At 38.8% G+C, this 16,744-nt stretch overlaps 1 protein-coding gene across 1 annotated transcript in view; it reads left to right on the top strand.

Moving 5' to 3' along the window:
• The window catches only part of rbfox3a (RNA binding fox-1 homolog 3a), a 622,611-nt gene extending 613,398 nt beyond the window's left edge, over positions 1 to 9,213 (top strand). The window contains exon 16 of the mRNA XM_065262753.1: positions 5,445 to 9,213. Within this exon, the coding sequence (XP_065118825.1) occupies positions 5,445 to 5,447 (3 nt within the window). The 3' untranslated portion in view covers positions 5,448 to 9,213. The remainder of the gene's footprint in view (positions 1 to 5,444) is intronic.
• Positions 9,214 to 16,744: the final 7,531 nt, after the last annotated feature.

Raw genomic sequence — 16,744 nt, 5'->3', positions numbered from 1 at the left:
TCGTCTTCCTCCGTTCCTGTGATGTGCCAGCGTGACCTTACTTAATTGCGTAATGACGTCGAAAGGTCACGTGTTAGATATATGAAATCCGCGGACCATTTTAAACAATAAACTGACACAAAGACATGAATTAGTATCATTCGACATACAACAACGTCGTAATGGTCCTCTTTCTCCACACTCTACGTTGTAAATAACACAGTCTCACCCCATGTCGTCAATATTTGACGACACTTGACCATTCGTCATATGTTGACGCGAAGGGTATACCTTTCGCGTCATTTTTTGACGAACTGGGGACTTCAATACTATTACGTCCGTTGCATTCTCTTTCCTATTTTCTTACCATTTTCGCGTCGGTTTAGGGTTAGATTACGCAAAATTAAACAGTCTACGCGAAATTAAACAGTTGTCACCTGGCGTTGGGGTTAGAGTTAGGTTTGGGTAGGGATGTCATTATGTAAATCTAACCCTAAACCGACGCGGAAATGGTAAGAAAATAGGAAAGAGAATGCAACGGACGTAATAGTATTGAAGTCCCCAGTTCGTCAAAAAATGACGCGAAAGGTATACCCTTCACGTCAACATATGACGAATGGTCAAGTGTCGTCAAATATTGACGACATGGGGTGAGACTGGGTGGTTGTAAACACTGGGACGTAGTAACGCATACGTCATCTAGGACGCAAAGTTGTGGTTAAAAAGTGAATTTTTTTTCTTGCCAAAAATGACAATCGTTTTGTTAGATAAGACCCTTATGCCTCGTTTGAGATCGTTTAGAGTCCTTTGAAACTGCAATTTTAAACTGCATTAAAACTGTTAAGTGTTGGGGTCCATTAAAGTCCATTAAAATAAGAAAAATCCTGGAATGTTTTCCTCAAAAAACATAATTTCTTCTTGACTGAACAAAGAAAGAAATCTATATTTTGGATGACATGGTGGTAAATTAAATCTCTGTTTTAGAGATGTAAATACCGTTAATACCGTCCAAAGCAAAAAGATACCTCAATTCAATTTATTTCCGAATACTGCACAAACCCTAGACATCATAGCACCTCAACAGAAGTACAACGCTCTCGGCCCAGGAATTTATTATCCTAAAGATCCATCTATTCTTTCCTCAATGTAAAAAGCAACTCTGCACTAAGGTTAAGGATTTTCCCCCAAGGTGACATTCCCCCGAGACCCGGTACTTTATACGAGACTTCAGATAAGACATGGCAGTCCTTTAGAGAGGAGAAAAAAGGAAAAATGAGAAAGGAATAGTGGAAGGTGGCAGTAATCCCTCTAGTGAAAAAGGGCCGCCCTCGTTTCCACGTTATTCGGGGCGTTGATCATGTCTCCACCTCTCTTATACACACACACAAACCCACCCAGTCCAGTAAATAGCAGCCTGCATCCCTCAAATGGAATTGTAAGGGTGGAGTTATAGGAGAAGAAGAGAAACCAGGGTAGAGAGGGAGCATCCAAAGTAATTTACTCCACAGATTAAAGATAACAGCATTGAGTCAATAACCACTGATCTCATTTAGAGATACACTAGGATGGCCGGGCGCGCGTGGCACAGGCGTTCTGCTCAGTCTATTACCATAGTTGTTGTGGCTGCCTCTCTAGACCCCATTCTCCTGCGAGTGTGAAATCACAGGCAGCCTATTGTAAAACATAGATTAGATGCATTGCTTTTTTTCACCTTTGTTGGGAGAAATCTACAGAGCGACATAATATTTCACCTAAACGAATGTGCTTCCCGGTGGCTCATTTCGCTCGGGGGGGGGGGGGGGGGGACTGCAAAAAAGATGCGACGTAGGTGCTACGGTGTTTAAGTTTGCTGTCGCGTAAATAAATGCTTGTTTGTTTAGCGTAGACATAAATGTTAAGAAATCAACATTTGAGCTTGTTTAAACAGCTTGTAATGTAAAGACCATTGAGTATTTTTCGAGCAGCGTAATGCATTTAGTCGCTCCTCGAAACCAAATTTCAAGCTCTTCCTCTGTGGAAATGGAATACCAACCTTAAATATTTGATATGCACTGTAAATAACATTCAGATGTGTTGTTTTGCTTTATTCAAGCTTTATGGATTTCTTCATATGTCCTGTTTTTCACAATGTGTCCTCGGTGTTGATCAGTTTGAAAAGCAGTACGTAAATAAGACAGGTGTGCCAACACGACTATATGTTAAAAATACAATAAGTCCTTTCTTTTGTAGACACTACACCCTTGACAATACTACACGGTGACATTTTTATATGATACGATAGGCTTTAAATCAAATTTGTTTATACCTCGTGTGGGGAGAGGATAGATCATATTGTCGAAATGTGTTTCCGAGTCGATAACTTTGTGCTGTGTGTGTTCTTGAGCTATTTAAATTGATGTCCTTTCTCCAAATAATAGAAGGGTGTTTAAGCTGACCTCTGACCTCAGTTTAATTTGTGGCAGACACGATTTTAATTGACTCTTTTACATTCACCAGATACGCTCTGAGGTCGACTGCAAGGCTCCTGTAATACACAATGTGTTTTGTTTGAGTAAAATTGAGTAAATATCTATGCAGAATTGTGTTAATTCACGCACAAGACTTTCATATTCTCGACGAAAGCATTTCCATCTCTATTTCAGACAATTAAACTAATCAAGCGACTAAATTAGGACTCAATCACCCATTTATTTAACTCCAGCGTTTAGGCTGAGATAGAAAACACAGAGCTGGGCACGAAATGACTGCTGACAAAACAGTTCGCAGACATCTAAACGAATGTGTGAGCTTGCAGATTGACAAGATGGAGGTCTTCGTCTTGCATGGGCGCCACAGTGGCCCATTAAAAGATTGGCTGTTTAATTAGCTCTGTTAATGCAGTCATTTGTAAGATGGCACCCTGGGCCAGAGGCCAGTCGAAATAGCCACAGATTTCCTCTATCTTTCATCTGTCCCAATCTGATGGGACAATTGCTAATTTAATGAAAGGTGCCGGTGAGACAGATAGCAGAATGTATTTTACTTTGTTTTTTACTAGGTTTGTTGTTTTTCTGTTTACCTTCTGTTGAGAGATATCATTTAATTGTCAATCATTGGGCAATATTTAACCTGTATCCGATGTTACCTCAACTTTGACCTTTTTTTAGCATTTTTTAAACGGAGTCATTTAAAATTGTGTCTGAATGTGTTGTTTCATTGTGCAATTTTTCTTCAGTCAGGGGATTTTTAGAAAATGTAAAAAAAATCTAAAAACACTACTATTTGTATATAACACTATATATAAATACAATATATGTGAGCACATATCGCAAACCTCTTTTGTATGTATAAACCGTAGTCTTAAATGTGTATTTGCTCTTCATTTCACGTGTATAGAAATTTTTAGCTTCGAATACTAAAATCGTTTAATCTGTCGAAACCCAACTTATCCATTTGCTTATAGACTTCCAAGATTCAGTAGTAAAAGCTATGTACATAAAATACTTTGTGTCTAAATAAAAGGAAAATTATAACATCTACGTTACGTTTTTGGTGTGTTTTGATACACATGGATGGTATATTTTTAAATTTAATTATAATATTTTAATTAAAAACCAACGTTTTCACATGCTGTCGGTTTTGTCATATGTTAGTTCTCTACATAAGACTCGGATGATTATGAATAGGGGGCTTGCACGTATCATGTCACCGCAGTGTTTGGCTTTCAACGGCATGGCTGCCCACCAACGATTTTCATCAAGACTCCCCCCGTCTATTTCGGTTCATGTTTGTCAAGCAAAAACTTCAGGAGCCTCCCGTGTCTGTGGGAGAGATAATACACCCCGAGCGGAGAACAGAGGCACATCGTTGGGTATGATCAGTATGCCGGAGCACATCTGTGCGTTCCTCCAGGGATGGGTGAAGAACTACAAAGTCATGTTAAAATTAAAGTCGGCCCGCCGACTCTTCAGAGACTCCTCCACACAGTACCACATCTCCCTGAATTAGAGAGCTTCTGTCAGGATGAGAGCCCCCAGGACACCCGAATCTCCTCCTTTCTCTTCTTGTCCGGCAGACGGCTTTTCAGCTCCCGCCAAGCCTATGATCGGTCGAGTAACTATGCTGAAAATTTAGCAAAAAACTCCCCCTGACGATGCTTAGTTTCACTTTGCTTAAACCAATCTAGGATTTTGGAGATAATTTCACAATGTGTGTTTAATGTTGCACCCAAGGATTGTTTCTGATATTGAGCTGGTGCATGGAAGATAATGTAATCAGATGTTTTCCTTGCTACGTGATTTGCATGTTTTGTTGTGTAATTTGTTTCTTCAGGTCGTACAGTGGGGTCCAAATATTAAGAACGCAATAAAAATCTAAATCTTAACCCTAGATAAAAAGAAACGTTAAACGTTTTGGAGTCCATTCAGCTGATCTCCGGGTCTGGCGCTAGCACTTTTAGCATAGCTTAGCACAATCCATTGAATCTGATTAGACCATTAGCATCGCGCTAAAAAAATAACCAGAGAGTTTTGATATTTTTCCTATTTAAAACTTGACTCTTCTGTAGTTACATTGTGTACTAAGACAGACAGAAAATTTTAAGTTGCGATTTTTTAAGCAGATATGGCTGGGACTGTACTCTCATTCTGGTGTAATAATCAAGGACTTTGCTGAATTAACATGGCTACAGCAGGCGTAGTGATATTACGCACTGCCAGAAAATAGTCCCCTTGGTTACTTTCAATAGCAGGGGACTATTTTCGGGCACTGCGTAATATCGCTACGCCTGCTGCAGCCATGTTACATCAACAAAGTCCTTGAGATTATTACGCCAGTTTGAGAGTATAGTTCCTAGCCATATCTGCCTAGAAAATTACAACTTTTAATTTTCCGTCGGTCTTAGTACACGATGTAACTACAGAAGAGTCAAGTTTTAAATAGTAAAAATATCGAAACTCTTTGGTTATTTTTAGCATGATGCTAATGGTCTAATGAGATTCAATAGATTATGTTAAGCTATGCTAAAAGTGGTACCACCAGACCCGGAGATCAGCTGAATGGATTCCAAAACGGTAAAAATCAAACGTGTCCCTTTAAGAAATGTTTATGATTCTGGATTATTACTAGATTGCTAATTTAATATGCAAAAGCATACCATGAAATGTTTTAACTTTACTGTATGCTTATGTTATATAATTATTTAAAAATTTACATTTATTTACATTTATGCATTTGGGAGATGCTTTGATACAAAGGGACTTAAAGTGTATACATTTTTTGCACATATGGGTGTTCCCTGGATTCGAACCCATGACCTTTCATGGTGCTAACGCAAAGATCTACCACAGGAGTAGCATAATAATTTTAGTATTAAAGTATTTAAGGCCTCACTGTATGTGCATGATAAACACAGTAGCTATGCATGCAGGTTAAAGCCGTGCGTTGCAGATTGACTCACCCTTCTTTTGTTTCTTTTCTATTCGTAGTAAATAAAAAGAAAGGCGACACTGGAGAAGAGATGGACATCAGATAAAAAGGAGCAAAAAGGATAAAGAAAAGTGAATAATGCATACAAAATATACAAAAAGAAGTTCAGAGGAGATCCTTACACCGGGGCTGTCAGGAGAAGGCATTATATCTCTGCGGGGACACGAGACTGACACAGCCAAGCTGTGGATGGGTAGAGGGGTTAGCTTTCACCTGGGACAGCCTTTCTGGTGTGGAGGATGAGACGTCATCATAAAACTTTTTATTTTTCTAAACTTTTTTAAGTTTATGGTTTCAAAAAGATGAAAAAGATGAGTGTATATATCTATATAGCGATATATATGTATGTATAAATATGTTATAAAAGAGAAGCGAAGTAAAAAAACACACATTAGCTGATGAATTTGTGCTTTGGGAGGGGGGTGGGGGGTGTACCTGTCGTTCCTTGGCACCCCCCACCCCCCTCCCGCCAATCAAAGCGGCCACACACGATTCCATGCGGCCCCTCCGAAGCCCTTGAATATGGCACAGCTGGGATTCAACTTGAGAAACGGCGTTTGTATGTGGGGGCGGCGGTATTACCTTTTTCGAACTTTGTTTAGATGTTAAACGAAGGCGAAAGAGCTTGCATGGTAAGATCTACGTGGAGTATAACTACGAGTTATTCAGGTGTAACGAGACGAGAAAAGACATTGTAAATATATATCGACGATATCAGACGGTCCGTCTCGTCGTAGATGTAGAGATGCGCACGCCCTGTCGTCCTGCTGTTGTTTGTAGCACAATATGATACGGCCGGCCGAGGTGAAGCGCAGGTTTTACTAGGTTGCGTGTGTGAGTGTGTTCTTGTGTACGATGATGTGAGTCGTAGGGTGGGGTTGGGGGGGACGTTATGGGCTGAAGGGGGCTTTATAGAGTCGTGTAGGGCGCAACAGCCCCAGGGCTACCAAAAAGCATTTCATTGTAGTGTTGTGGAGGTGGCCGTGCTGTGTAGTAAACACTTTTGTATGTGGTGTCAGGAGGCTACAAATTAAGAAAATTGGAGCTGTCTGCTCGGTATTGTCACAGGAGTTTCACAATCCATCTTTAAAATGGGTTCCTGCCCGATGCAAGGTGGAAAACAGCGCCGGTTTAGTCACAGGACTGCGTGCGAAAGTTTTATTAAAGACGTATTAACTTTATACTTCTACCGAGCTCATTTCAGTGGCATCATTATATATTTAAACGTTGTACTAATTACATGCTGCTCAGCGTGGTCAAACGTCGATTGTAGCCATTTACTAATGTTGTATTATTGTATTACCAGTATGAAAAACATTTATATATGGATATATCTATTTGTGACTTTGCGACCCTTGAAGAGGATTGTATCTTTTTTGTTTTCAATGGTAGTCCAGGTTTGTTTCTTTTTCGACGGCGATTTATGCAAGAACCGAGAGATTTCAACTTGTGTGGCGTTGTTTTCGTTCGTCTGTATCTTTGGTTCAGCTATTGAATGTAATTCTACTTTTTATGTACATGTCTTTGTTTTTTAAGCGGTACTTTGTAAATGTGTGGATATGGTTTGTTGTGAAGCCGGACCCGATTCGTGATGGAGATCGGCGGTCCGGTCGACACCTCTCTTTTATAACAGGAGCACTCCAGCACGCCGGACTTTATCCTAACCCTGCAGGACAATGACCGAAAGAGACATACGTGGATTGGAATGGTTTACGGATGCTGGTTTATATGGAAAACATTTTTTTTTCAGGTTTTCGTTTCCTTGATGCAAATGGTAAACAACTGACCCACATCTTGGTAAGAGTCACACATTTGGTTTCCTGGGAAAGAATGCACTGTAAAAAAAAAAAAATGTCTTGTAACCTAAAATGTTGTGATAACATCTCAATTGAACAGGTTTTATTCTGATTAGGTTACAGCAATGAAAGTCATTTTTTTTAAGGGTCAGATCAGGTAGAAATATCTCGAAACGAACAACTGCACGTTTTCACTTTTTACAGTGTGTATTTTGGCTCTGTGAGACGCAACGGTACATTCAGTGAACCTATAAATAACTCGCCCCCACAGACGGCATTCCCAAGCTTTGCAAAATCATGCGCTTCCTCGGACTCAGGTGTTACACAACAGGACTGATGTGTTCCCTTCCATAAAGATCGACCTCCTCCTTGCTGCATTTTTCCTCTCAGAACAAAACTTTATTTTCTACAAAGCTGGCGACTCCGAACTCAGCGACTATACTACGTTACCTAAATGATCATCGAAGACGACCGCATTCTGGAGAGCGGAGGCGTCCGTACGCCAGTCAGATTGGAAGGTTAGCGGTGCTTTGGCCAAGGCGTGTTGTTTCAGGGACTCGAAGCAAAAAGAAACCGGATTGGCGGATTCTGCTCTAGAAGAGACTGTGACTGATCAACCTAACAAAAAGATGTCAATTCAACAGAGATCCGAGACCTCTGGGGTTATTTATTTGCTTTAGTCCGTACGAGACATTACTTGTTTACATGGTTTTTGACCCTGCTGTGAGGTATACTGTATGTTAGCTTTTGCACTGTATTTTTTGGCTTGTCGTCTTCCCTCAACTTTCTGTTTCCTATCGAGTGACCCATTAACCTGAGCACCAAAGTCATTTACTGTCTTCCTCAACCCAAAGCAGAGAACCAATGCAAACTGTAGTCTGCTTCTAGTCCCAGTACTAACTTGAGACTCGAGTGCATGTATCTGCCACATAAAAACGTCCTTCGAATTTGTTCTGGTCGTCTGCTCCTTAGGGCAGGTTCAAGACCAGCTATGCAGCTCACTTCTATCGGCACACAGTTATTACAGTTTCACACAGTCGAGCCAACGGAAACGACAAACTTATCCTGGCAAATGCGTATTTCAGCCCAGTTCAACACAAAAACAAGGAAAAACGAATCCTGATTTTCCTCATCGTCATTGCCAGATCCCCGAAGCACAAGAGTTTGAATGGAAGTTGAGTTAGTTATAGTAACCTAACGTATGTGTGTGCGCGTGCTTCCAGTCCCATTGTTTTCTACTGAAAAATATACAAAAGCTACTTCCTGTGTCATCTCAGTATAAGATGTATTATATTTAAAAACAACAAAAAAAACAAAAAAGGTTCTCTTCATGTGCAACACAAGCTGTACACAACAACAAATCTATTTGAATCACTTGCTTTTATTTATCACTTGTTTGTTTTTGTTTCGTTTCGTTCTTTCCGATTTTCAAGTCGTTGGAAAACATACACGTAAATGGGGGGAAAGGTAAAGAAAAAAGAAATTAATATAAAGTATTCTATTTAAAATGAAATGACTAAACTTCTGCTGTCCTGGATCTATACTCTCTAAATTTCAGTTTTCTTTCTGTATGCATCCAATGTGCTTCAGACAACCAGTACTGTTTATTAATGAACCATTATATTATGATTATTATGATTATTATTATTATTATTATTATTATTACTATCATGATTAATATGGTTATAAATAAATATTTCTTTCTTCAATAACAAAGACTCTTTTTCTATGAGGTTGCCATATTTATATGTACTTTGCACACTGTGTTTACACTGTAATAATTCAAATGCTTTAATAGTTAACCAACACATGAATGTCTTCAATTGTTACTGTTGTTATGTATAAGGCTATGTCACAGACCTTGTACATGTTGGCATCTTTTACCAGCTTCTCCTAAATGTGACCCTGTCTGTGAAATCTAGACCAACGTTTCATCTTATTCTGAGCATTAAAGTTTGATTTCAATTATCGATTTAAATCTTTGACATGACCTTAGTTCATATTAAAGCTTTAATAAAGGTTATAATAAATCTTTATAACAAAATATTCAAGGTTATAGTTTCACAGAACATTCTTTACATTATGTAAGATTACAACCCAGTATCACGAAATTACGTACCTATAGTCACGTAAATTTGCCTTTTTGCGAACACGAATTTCTGTTTACGTGTCCCTGTCATGTATTTGTTACTCAACTGTTTTGTCCTATTTCAAACCATTGACACTCCGGTTTAGGGTTAGATTTACATAAAATGATATCCTTACCAAAACCCAACTCTAACCCTAATGCCAGGCGACAATGGTCTAAAAATCATAAAATATAAAAAAATAAAATAAAAAAGTATAAACCAATTGAGTTACCAGTTGAGTAACAAATACGTGACAGTGACACGTAAACAGAAATGCGTGACATGTTCACGCAAAAGGCAGAAAACCATGTCAGTGTCACACTTAAGACTCACAAATTTATGTGACTATAGGTACATAATTTTGTGGAAGATTACTATCTGTTGAAAACATGACTTGGTTTTTACAGACTGGGTTACAAATGACAATGATACTTTATTAATCTGTGTCAAAATACCATAAAGTCTGACTGGATGCACTTAGACCTTGTTCACACCGTCAGTCCAAATGCCTATCCGATTGGAATCCAATCACATTTAGAACGTGTGGACGTCCAAAAAGCGCATGAAATCCGTTTTTTTCCTAATCCGTTTCAGGCTACATCCAGAGGTGGTTTGAAATTCGTTTCAAATCGCATTTCCGGAAATCCATTTCAGTCTGACCGCTCTGATCGCATTTATGTAGCTTTTTGGTTACGTCATGCGGTCAGGTCACGTAACGCAACCCCAGCGTGCACTTTAAAGCAGTCCATTTCTGATGAAATGATAGGGGTGTTTGGGAAAGTCCAGGTATTGGGGAATATAGTTTCTACAACGTCAGACTTCAAGGCAGATTGTCGTGCTAGCGCAACGTCATTGCCATAGAAACAGTGCAGATAATCCAAAACACGGCAGAACGCTACACTGTAAAAAAATTCCGTAGAAATTGCAGCTGGGTTGCCGGTAACTTACCATAGATTTAAATTTATGTTTTTTACTGGCAACATTTTGTTCAAAGTTAAATGAACATTAAACATTTACAAGTCTTTGTCTTTACAGAGTAAAACTAAAAAAAAACAGCATCAAGCAAAACATTCTGGGAAACAAAATCTGAAGCGAAAAACGGAAAAAGGTTGAGGATGATTTCTGGTTCCCAGAATGCTTTGCATGAGGCTGTTATTGTATAGTTTTATTCTGTAAAGATAAAGACTTGTTAATATTTAAAATTTACTTAACTTTGAACAAACTCTTGCCAGTAAATAACATAAATGTAAATCTACGGTAAATTACCGGCAACCCAGCTGCAATAACATTGTAATTTCTACAGAATTTTTTATAGTGTTGGACACACAGATTGGATCTGAACAGTTGTTATACAAAATGTGGACAATGAGTCTGTCAAATCGGATATGCATCAAAATCGGATTTGGACTGACAATCAAGGTATTAGAAAACTATGCACACCCAGACAACAGACGACTCTAGGCCTGATCTGCATCGGATTTGGGCCGAAATCAGTGGATTCGGCACAACCAATTCGGATCTGGGCCGAAGTCAGCGGATCCGGTGCAGCTAACCTGGATCTGGGCCAGAGGTCAGCAAATCCGGTGGGGCTCCGGGGTTGCATTTAGCATTGTTTGTCCCAAAGAACCACTGCTTTACATAACACAGATTTAATATAATATTTCCAATGTACTGCTATGCTATCAAAAATATGCTTGATTTCCCAAAACGCTAAGTATAATGTTATTAGCGCAAGTATTGTACAAGTTTAGCACAAAGGGGCTGTTATTTAAGTAGTACTGTATGAGTCGTAAATGAATGAGCCTCAAGCCACTCGTAAATCCATTATATGCCTGCTAAATTGACAGCTCATTAATGATATGAATGCATTTTGATGAATGCAAAGCCAATGTGCAATTCATCTGAGAGTAAAATATTGCATGCATAAATTTACCTGAATTTACCGCTTTCACAAGAAACGAGTTTTTTCTGCTATAATATTTTTAATTAAATTCTCTCTCTCTCTTACTTGATTTCTTTTTCAATTGTATTCAGATGTGGCCTATGGAAGAGTTGAGGTGACCAATAACAAATGCTAACCACATGATCTCGAATTCTTCTGAATGAATGTATAAAGTATAGTTCTGCACAGTGTGGGTAGACCTGTGCCCATCATTGTTGGCTCATTTGATAATGAAAGAGCCCTTTATAATAATCCTCATTCTTTTATGATACCCAGTAATATTTAATAGCTTTCTGTGAGTCAGCAAGAAAAAATGCAGCTTTCATGTTTGGCTTTTTATCGAAAGCGACTTACAGTGCATGACAAGGTATACATTTATTATCCGTTTGTGTATTCTCTTAACCTTTTGCACTGCTAACGCAATGCCCTATCCCTAAGTTAAAGTATACAAGGGCACCTTTGACCCACTCCAAACATGAAAGTGTCCCCAAAAGATATTGGACTCAACCCTTCGTCCAGGCTTCTCTATATTCATCATTGCCAATGTTGTTATAGAATGGAGAGTGAAAGGCACGATGGGAGTTTTAGACCAATTTGTCTTTTGTTCCCCTGGGGCCACAAGACAAAGTGGTCTTGTCCATCTCCACAATGATCATTTACCTACACAAAGCAAATGCATCATCGATCCCCTAAGACCCTACAAAGGAGCACAAAGATGTTCACATACCTACGCTAACGAACAGCTTTCCACCTCCAACATTGATCCCATGGTTCAGTACTTTGTCATTCCCTCATTACACGAGGCTATGGAAGGTCTCACCCAATCAAAGTCCTCCACAACTCTTCAGGAAGTCACCGAAGGAGATGCGAGTAAAAACAAACTTGCTGAACAAATAAGAAGATTGTTCTGGAAGGACAATAGGAAGAAGTTTATTTATTTTTTGCTGATATATTCATGTGTAATTTAAGTTTTAAGTGATCCCTTCCCATTATCTGGCAAAAAAGTCAAATGTACAGTACAAACAAAACAGAAACAGTCATACATCATCACACACACCTTTACCAATACAAGTTTTAACATGGCACTTCATCCGTATAGCGGCATGTAGACCCGAGGGGCGGTTCACACATCTTCGCAGTTCTCCATCTCTTTCCCAAATAAAACCAATATAAACAGATCCTTGTGGAATTCTGTATCCAATTGTCTAATAACCACCGTCACCTTTTCCCATATAAAAATCAATCATTCATGTCCAGGTTGAAGAGTAGCTTCCAATATGACTGACAGCCATGACAAGCACCGTTTCAGACACCGTCTTAACCCTGTCATCTGGAGACAATGGCTGCCTTCCCAGGGTGAAAGCTATTAAGGGTACACGCAAGCTCGGCCCTTGTTCTCTGGCCGGCCTGTGTTAATTACAGTACACATGAATATCACATGTAACAACAGTCTATATCCTTTCATCCGAGCTCGGCACAAGAGAGAGTCAAGCAGCAGAAGAGGAAGAAAATGCCAAAGCATTAATACTAATCACTGGTGCGGTAAATTAATTTTGGATTGCTTCTCTGGGTTCGTACAAAATTGTTTTGTTGAGGGGAAAAAGGAGATTAAAGCTTTAATTATACTTGGTAATTCATTCCACAAAATAAATCCCCCCTCCCTTTCTAAAGGGTCTCTTTCCATGTGGTAATGTGGTGTCAGTCATGAGGTGGGATTATAATGAGACCCAGCGGATGAGATTTTCATTTGTTCCTGAGCTGGGTGGGCACTGTATGAATTTTGGGGAATTGTTAAAAGACTTTCAGATTTTTGGTCTCATTCACTGGTGACATAACATTACAGTACAAAACACAAATAATGAACATTAACAGACATAATCTCATGTGACACGCTCATGACGTGTGATGTCTGCTTGAGCATGTATGCACAGTTTTGCAAAAAATAAGCTGACAGGTAAGTAGTACATCCTAACTAGTATAATTAGGGTTAGGGTTATGATCTTGATAGATAAATGCGAGACTGTCTTCCAAAAATAACTACCTAATAGTTTGTTACAGTGCAAGCACCGTAATACGACGTTAATTTACGTGAAAGGGATTAGTAGCGACCTGTGCTTTTAAGTTTTTTGCCGTATAGGTCAAATTAGACACATTTTATTTTGTGCATTTGTAAATTTGCAAAACATTTATGGTTTTAAAGATATTTTGGAGCATCTAACCCCATCCTTACCCTAAACCCCACCAGTGTTAAGAGCACTCATGTCATCATGTCAGGCCGCATTACCACCTTGGGTGTGTATTTATTTTATTTTAACGGCCTGTCGTCAGTTATTTCACTTATACCACCATGGTTACCACAGACATTGCTCTGGGGGTAATTGTAAGACATTTGACAGGTTAAAAGGATAGTTCGGCCAAAAATGATATTAAAGCCATGATTTACTCACCCCCAAGCTGTCCGAGTTGCATATGTCCATCGTTTTTCAGACAAACACATTTTCGGATATTTTAGAAAATGTTTTAGATCTTTCAGTTGATTAAATGTAATGTTATGGGGTCCATGACCTTCAAGTCCAAAAAAAGTGCGTCCATCCTTCACAAAATAAATCAAAACGGCTCCAGGATGATGTCTTCTGAGGGTAATCTGCGCGGTGTTGTTGTAGAAATATCCATATTTAAAACTTTATTAACGTAAATATCTACCTTGCGGTAGCGCCGGTAGTTTTCAAAAACATACACTTTAAAACCCATTTTTGAAAGTTGGTATTTTCAGGACCCAAAATCGCCATTCTTAAACGTTGTAAACAAACAGCCAAAATACATAAAACGTTTCCTGTTTTTGGTTAAAAACGTTGTGTAAACGGCCCAATAGTTATTTTGTTGAGTTAACACCAAAATGACCAGTTTGGTATACTGTATACACATATTAGCTTATATAGTTTAACTCTTTCCCCGCCATTAACAAGTTATCTCGTCAATTAAGAGAAACATTTGCATAAAAAACGTGTTCCTGAGGAGTTTTTATGGTTATCTGTAATACTGCGATTATCCACTAGATGACGCACTTACCCAATTCATAAAAAACTGAAGCCATTTTTTTTATTAATTTTACACTCAGTGTATGTTTTGATAATCGTTTAGAATCTGAACTCTAACAAAATTTCTTCACAAAAATGCAATTATCTCCGCTCTTTTAAACCGCAGGTTTATAAGCAGAGAAAAAAATATCAAAGTTTTTCCCCCGTTTTGTTTGTTAATTCTTTATATGAAAGCAGAGGATCTGTTCTTTCATTTGATATATTTGTGTTCATATATTTTTAGAAGAAAAATTTCCTGTAAGACATTTTGTGAAACTTTTGTCAAAATCACAAAAAAAGGCTGGCGGGAAATGTGTTAACTTTCCTGCTAAAAAACTAAACATTAGAAACCATCACAGAAATTCTATTGGATCTAATGGTTTCAATGGGAATTTTATTGGTTGTAATGGCAACTATAATGGTCTCTGTGGGTCTCTACTGGTATGTGTTGGGTTCTATTGGTGGTACCATTAAATCTTACTGGATTATGTCCCAAAACACACTACAAAAAGGAATTTTAATGGTAAAAGCTAATTGGTTCCTAATGGTATTGTAATGGAAACCAATAGAATTTTCAGCAGGGTTTTAAAGGCAGTTTGATTTAACAGAACAACAGCAGTCCCAGTGAGGTCTACCAAAGCAAAACCACAAAAATAAAGAAATATCAAGGGAGGGCAGTGGAGATGAGTGTATCAGAGCAAAGGGAAGTAAGACTTTATTCTGAGACACAGTTGAGATTACAGAGGCGAATGAGTGTAAATATTTACTAAGGTCTCAAGGAGAGCAAGAGGGAGCATTCAGTCATCAAACACAAGCAAGCACAAACACAGATACATACAGGTACACAGTGTGATCGCCTGAAGATCTCATTAAACTCAGGTCAGCTGTTGTCTGCCCACCTCTGGGCTCTGAATTCACTAATCTGCCATCACTGCAACTGCATTGTCCAGCATTACACACACTCACATAGAAACGCACACAGATTTCCAGACACAAGAGCAAACAGGCGGTCGCTCCCTCGTGTGTGCTCTGTCTACAGGTCTCCAAATCCCGATGCAAACACAACACAGCAACACTGCTGATCTACTGCCAGCTTTCAACAGAGTCTGAAAGAGACTGTTGAAAACGCAGAAAAATAGGGTGGGTATTGCTTGCTTTCATTTCACTCAAACCCTTGTGTGAGTTTTACCTCTTAGATAGGCTGCATTCAGTCTGCTTAATGAAAATTGGGTTGAACCGAGCACAAATCTTAGACGTTTTAGTGCGTCTGTGCATTAAATCGGGGGTCGACGACTCCAAGGACTGAAGTCGGTTCTTATGAGCCTGACATGAAAGACTTTTGTTAATTTACTTAACTAAGGCCTCTGTTCATCAAAAAGTCTCATTCAGATTTGTTTATTCTGTGATTTTCTGTATGGTTGACATCACACCACTAGGTGGCGACTGGGGACTCACAATTATTATGATCGATTTGTGTCACTCATTCAACAAAAACATTTTTTTACCCTTTTTTCTTACCCTCATACCCTTTTTTCACTATTCCCAACATTGCTTTACCAATCCACTTAAAGGGGTGATGAAAAGGAGTGAGGAAATTTGGACACCAGTCTATCCCCTTTAGGCAGTGTTTTTTCAATCCTGGTCCTCGAGTACCCCCTTCCAGAATGTTTTAGATGTCTCCTTAATGAACACACCTGATTTAACTCATCAGCTTGTTAGGGTGACATGTTAACCATTCTGGAAGAAGGTTGATAAGTTCATTCAAGTGTTTGAAATTAGGAGACATCTAAAACTTTCTGGGAGGGGGTATACTTGAGGACCAGGATTGGGAAGCACTGCCTTAAAGGAATATTCCGTTTTCTTAACAGAAAAATCCAGATAATTTACTCACCACCATGTCATCCAAAATGTTGATGTCTTTCTTTGTTCTTTCCAGAAGAAATTATGTTTTTTGAGGAAAACATTGCAGGATTTTTCTCATTTTAATGGACTTTAATAGAGCCCAACATTTAATACTTAACTCAACACTTAAGTTTCAAAGGTCTATAAACGATCCCAAACGAGACATAAGGGTCTTATCTAGCAAAACGATTGTCATTTTTGACAATAAAAATAACAAATATACACTTTTAAACCACAACTTCTCGTCATGTAGATCCGGTCGTGATGCGCCAGCGTGACCCCACGCAATACGTCTTGACGTCAAGAGGTCACAGGGGACGAACGCGAAACTCCGCCCCAGTGTTTACAAAGTGTGTTGAAAGAGGACCGTCCCTACGTTGTTGTATGTCAACTGATACTAATTAATGTCTTTCTGTCAGTTTATTGTTTAAAATGGTCCGCAAATGTGCGTTT

Source organism: Paramisgurnus dabryanus, chromosome 1 (genome assembly GCF_030506205.2).
Source record: "Paramisgurnus dabryanus chromosome 1, PD_genome_1.1, whole genome shotgun sequence".
NCBI lineage: Eukaryota > Metazoa > Chordata > Actinopteri > Cypriniformes > Cobitidae > Paramisgurnus > Paramisgurnus dabryanus.
Note: the sequence above shows the minus strand (reverse complement) of the source record. Positions and strands in the feature narration are given on the sequence as shown.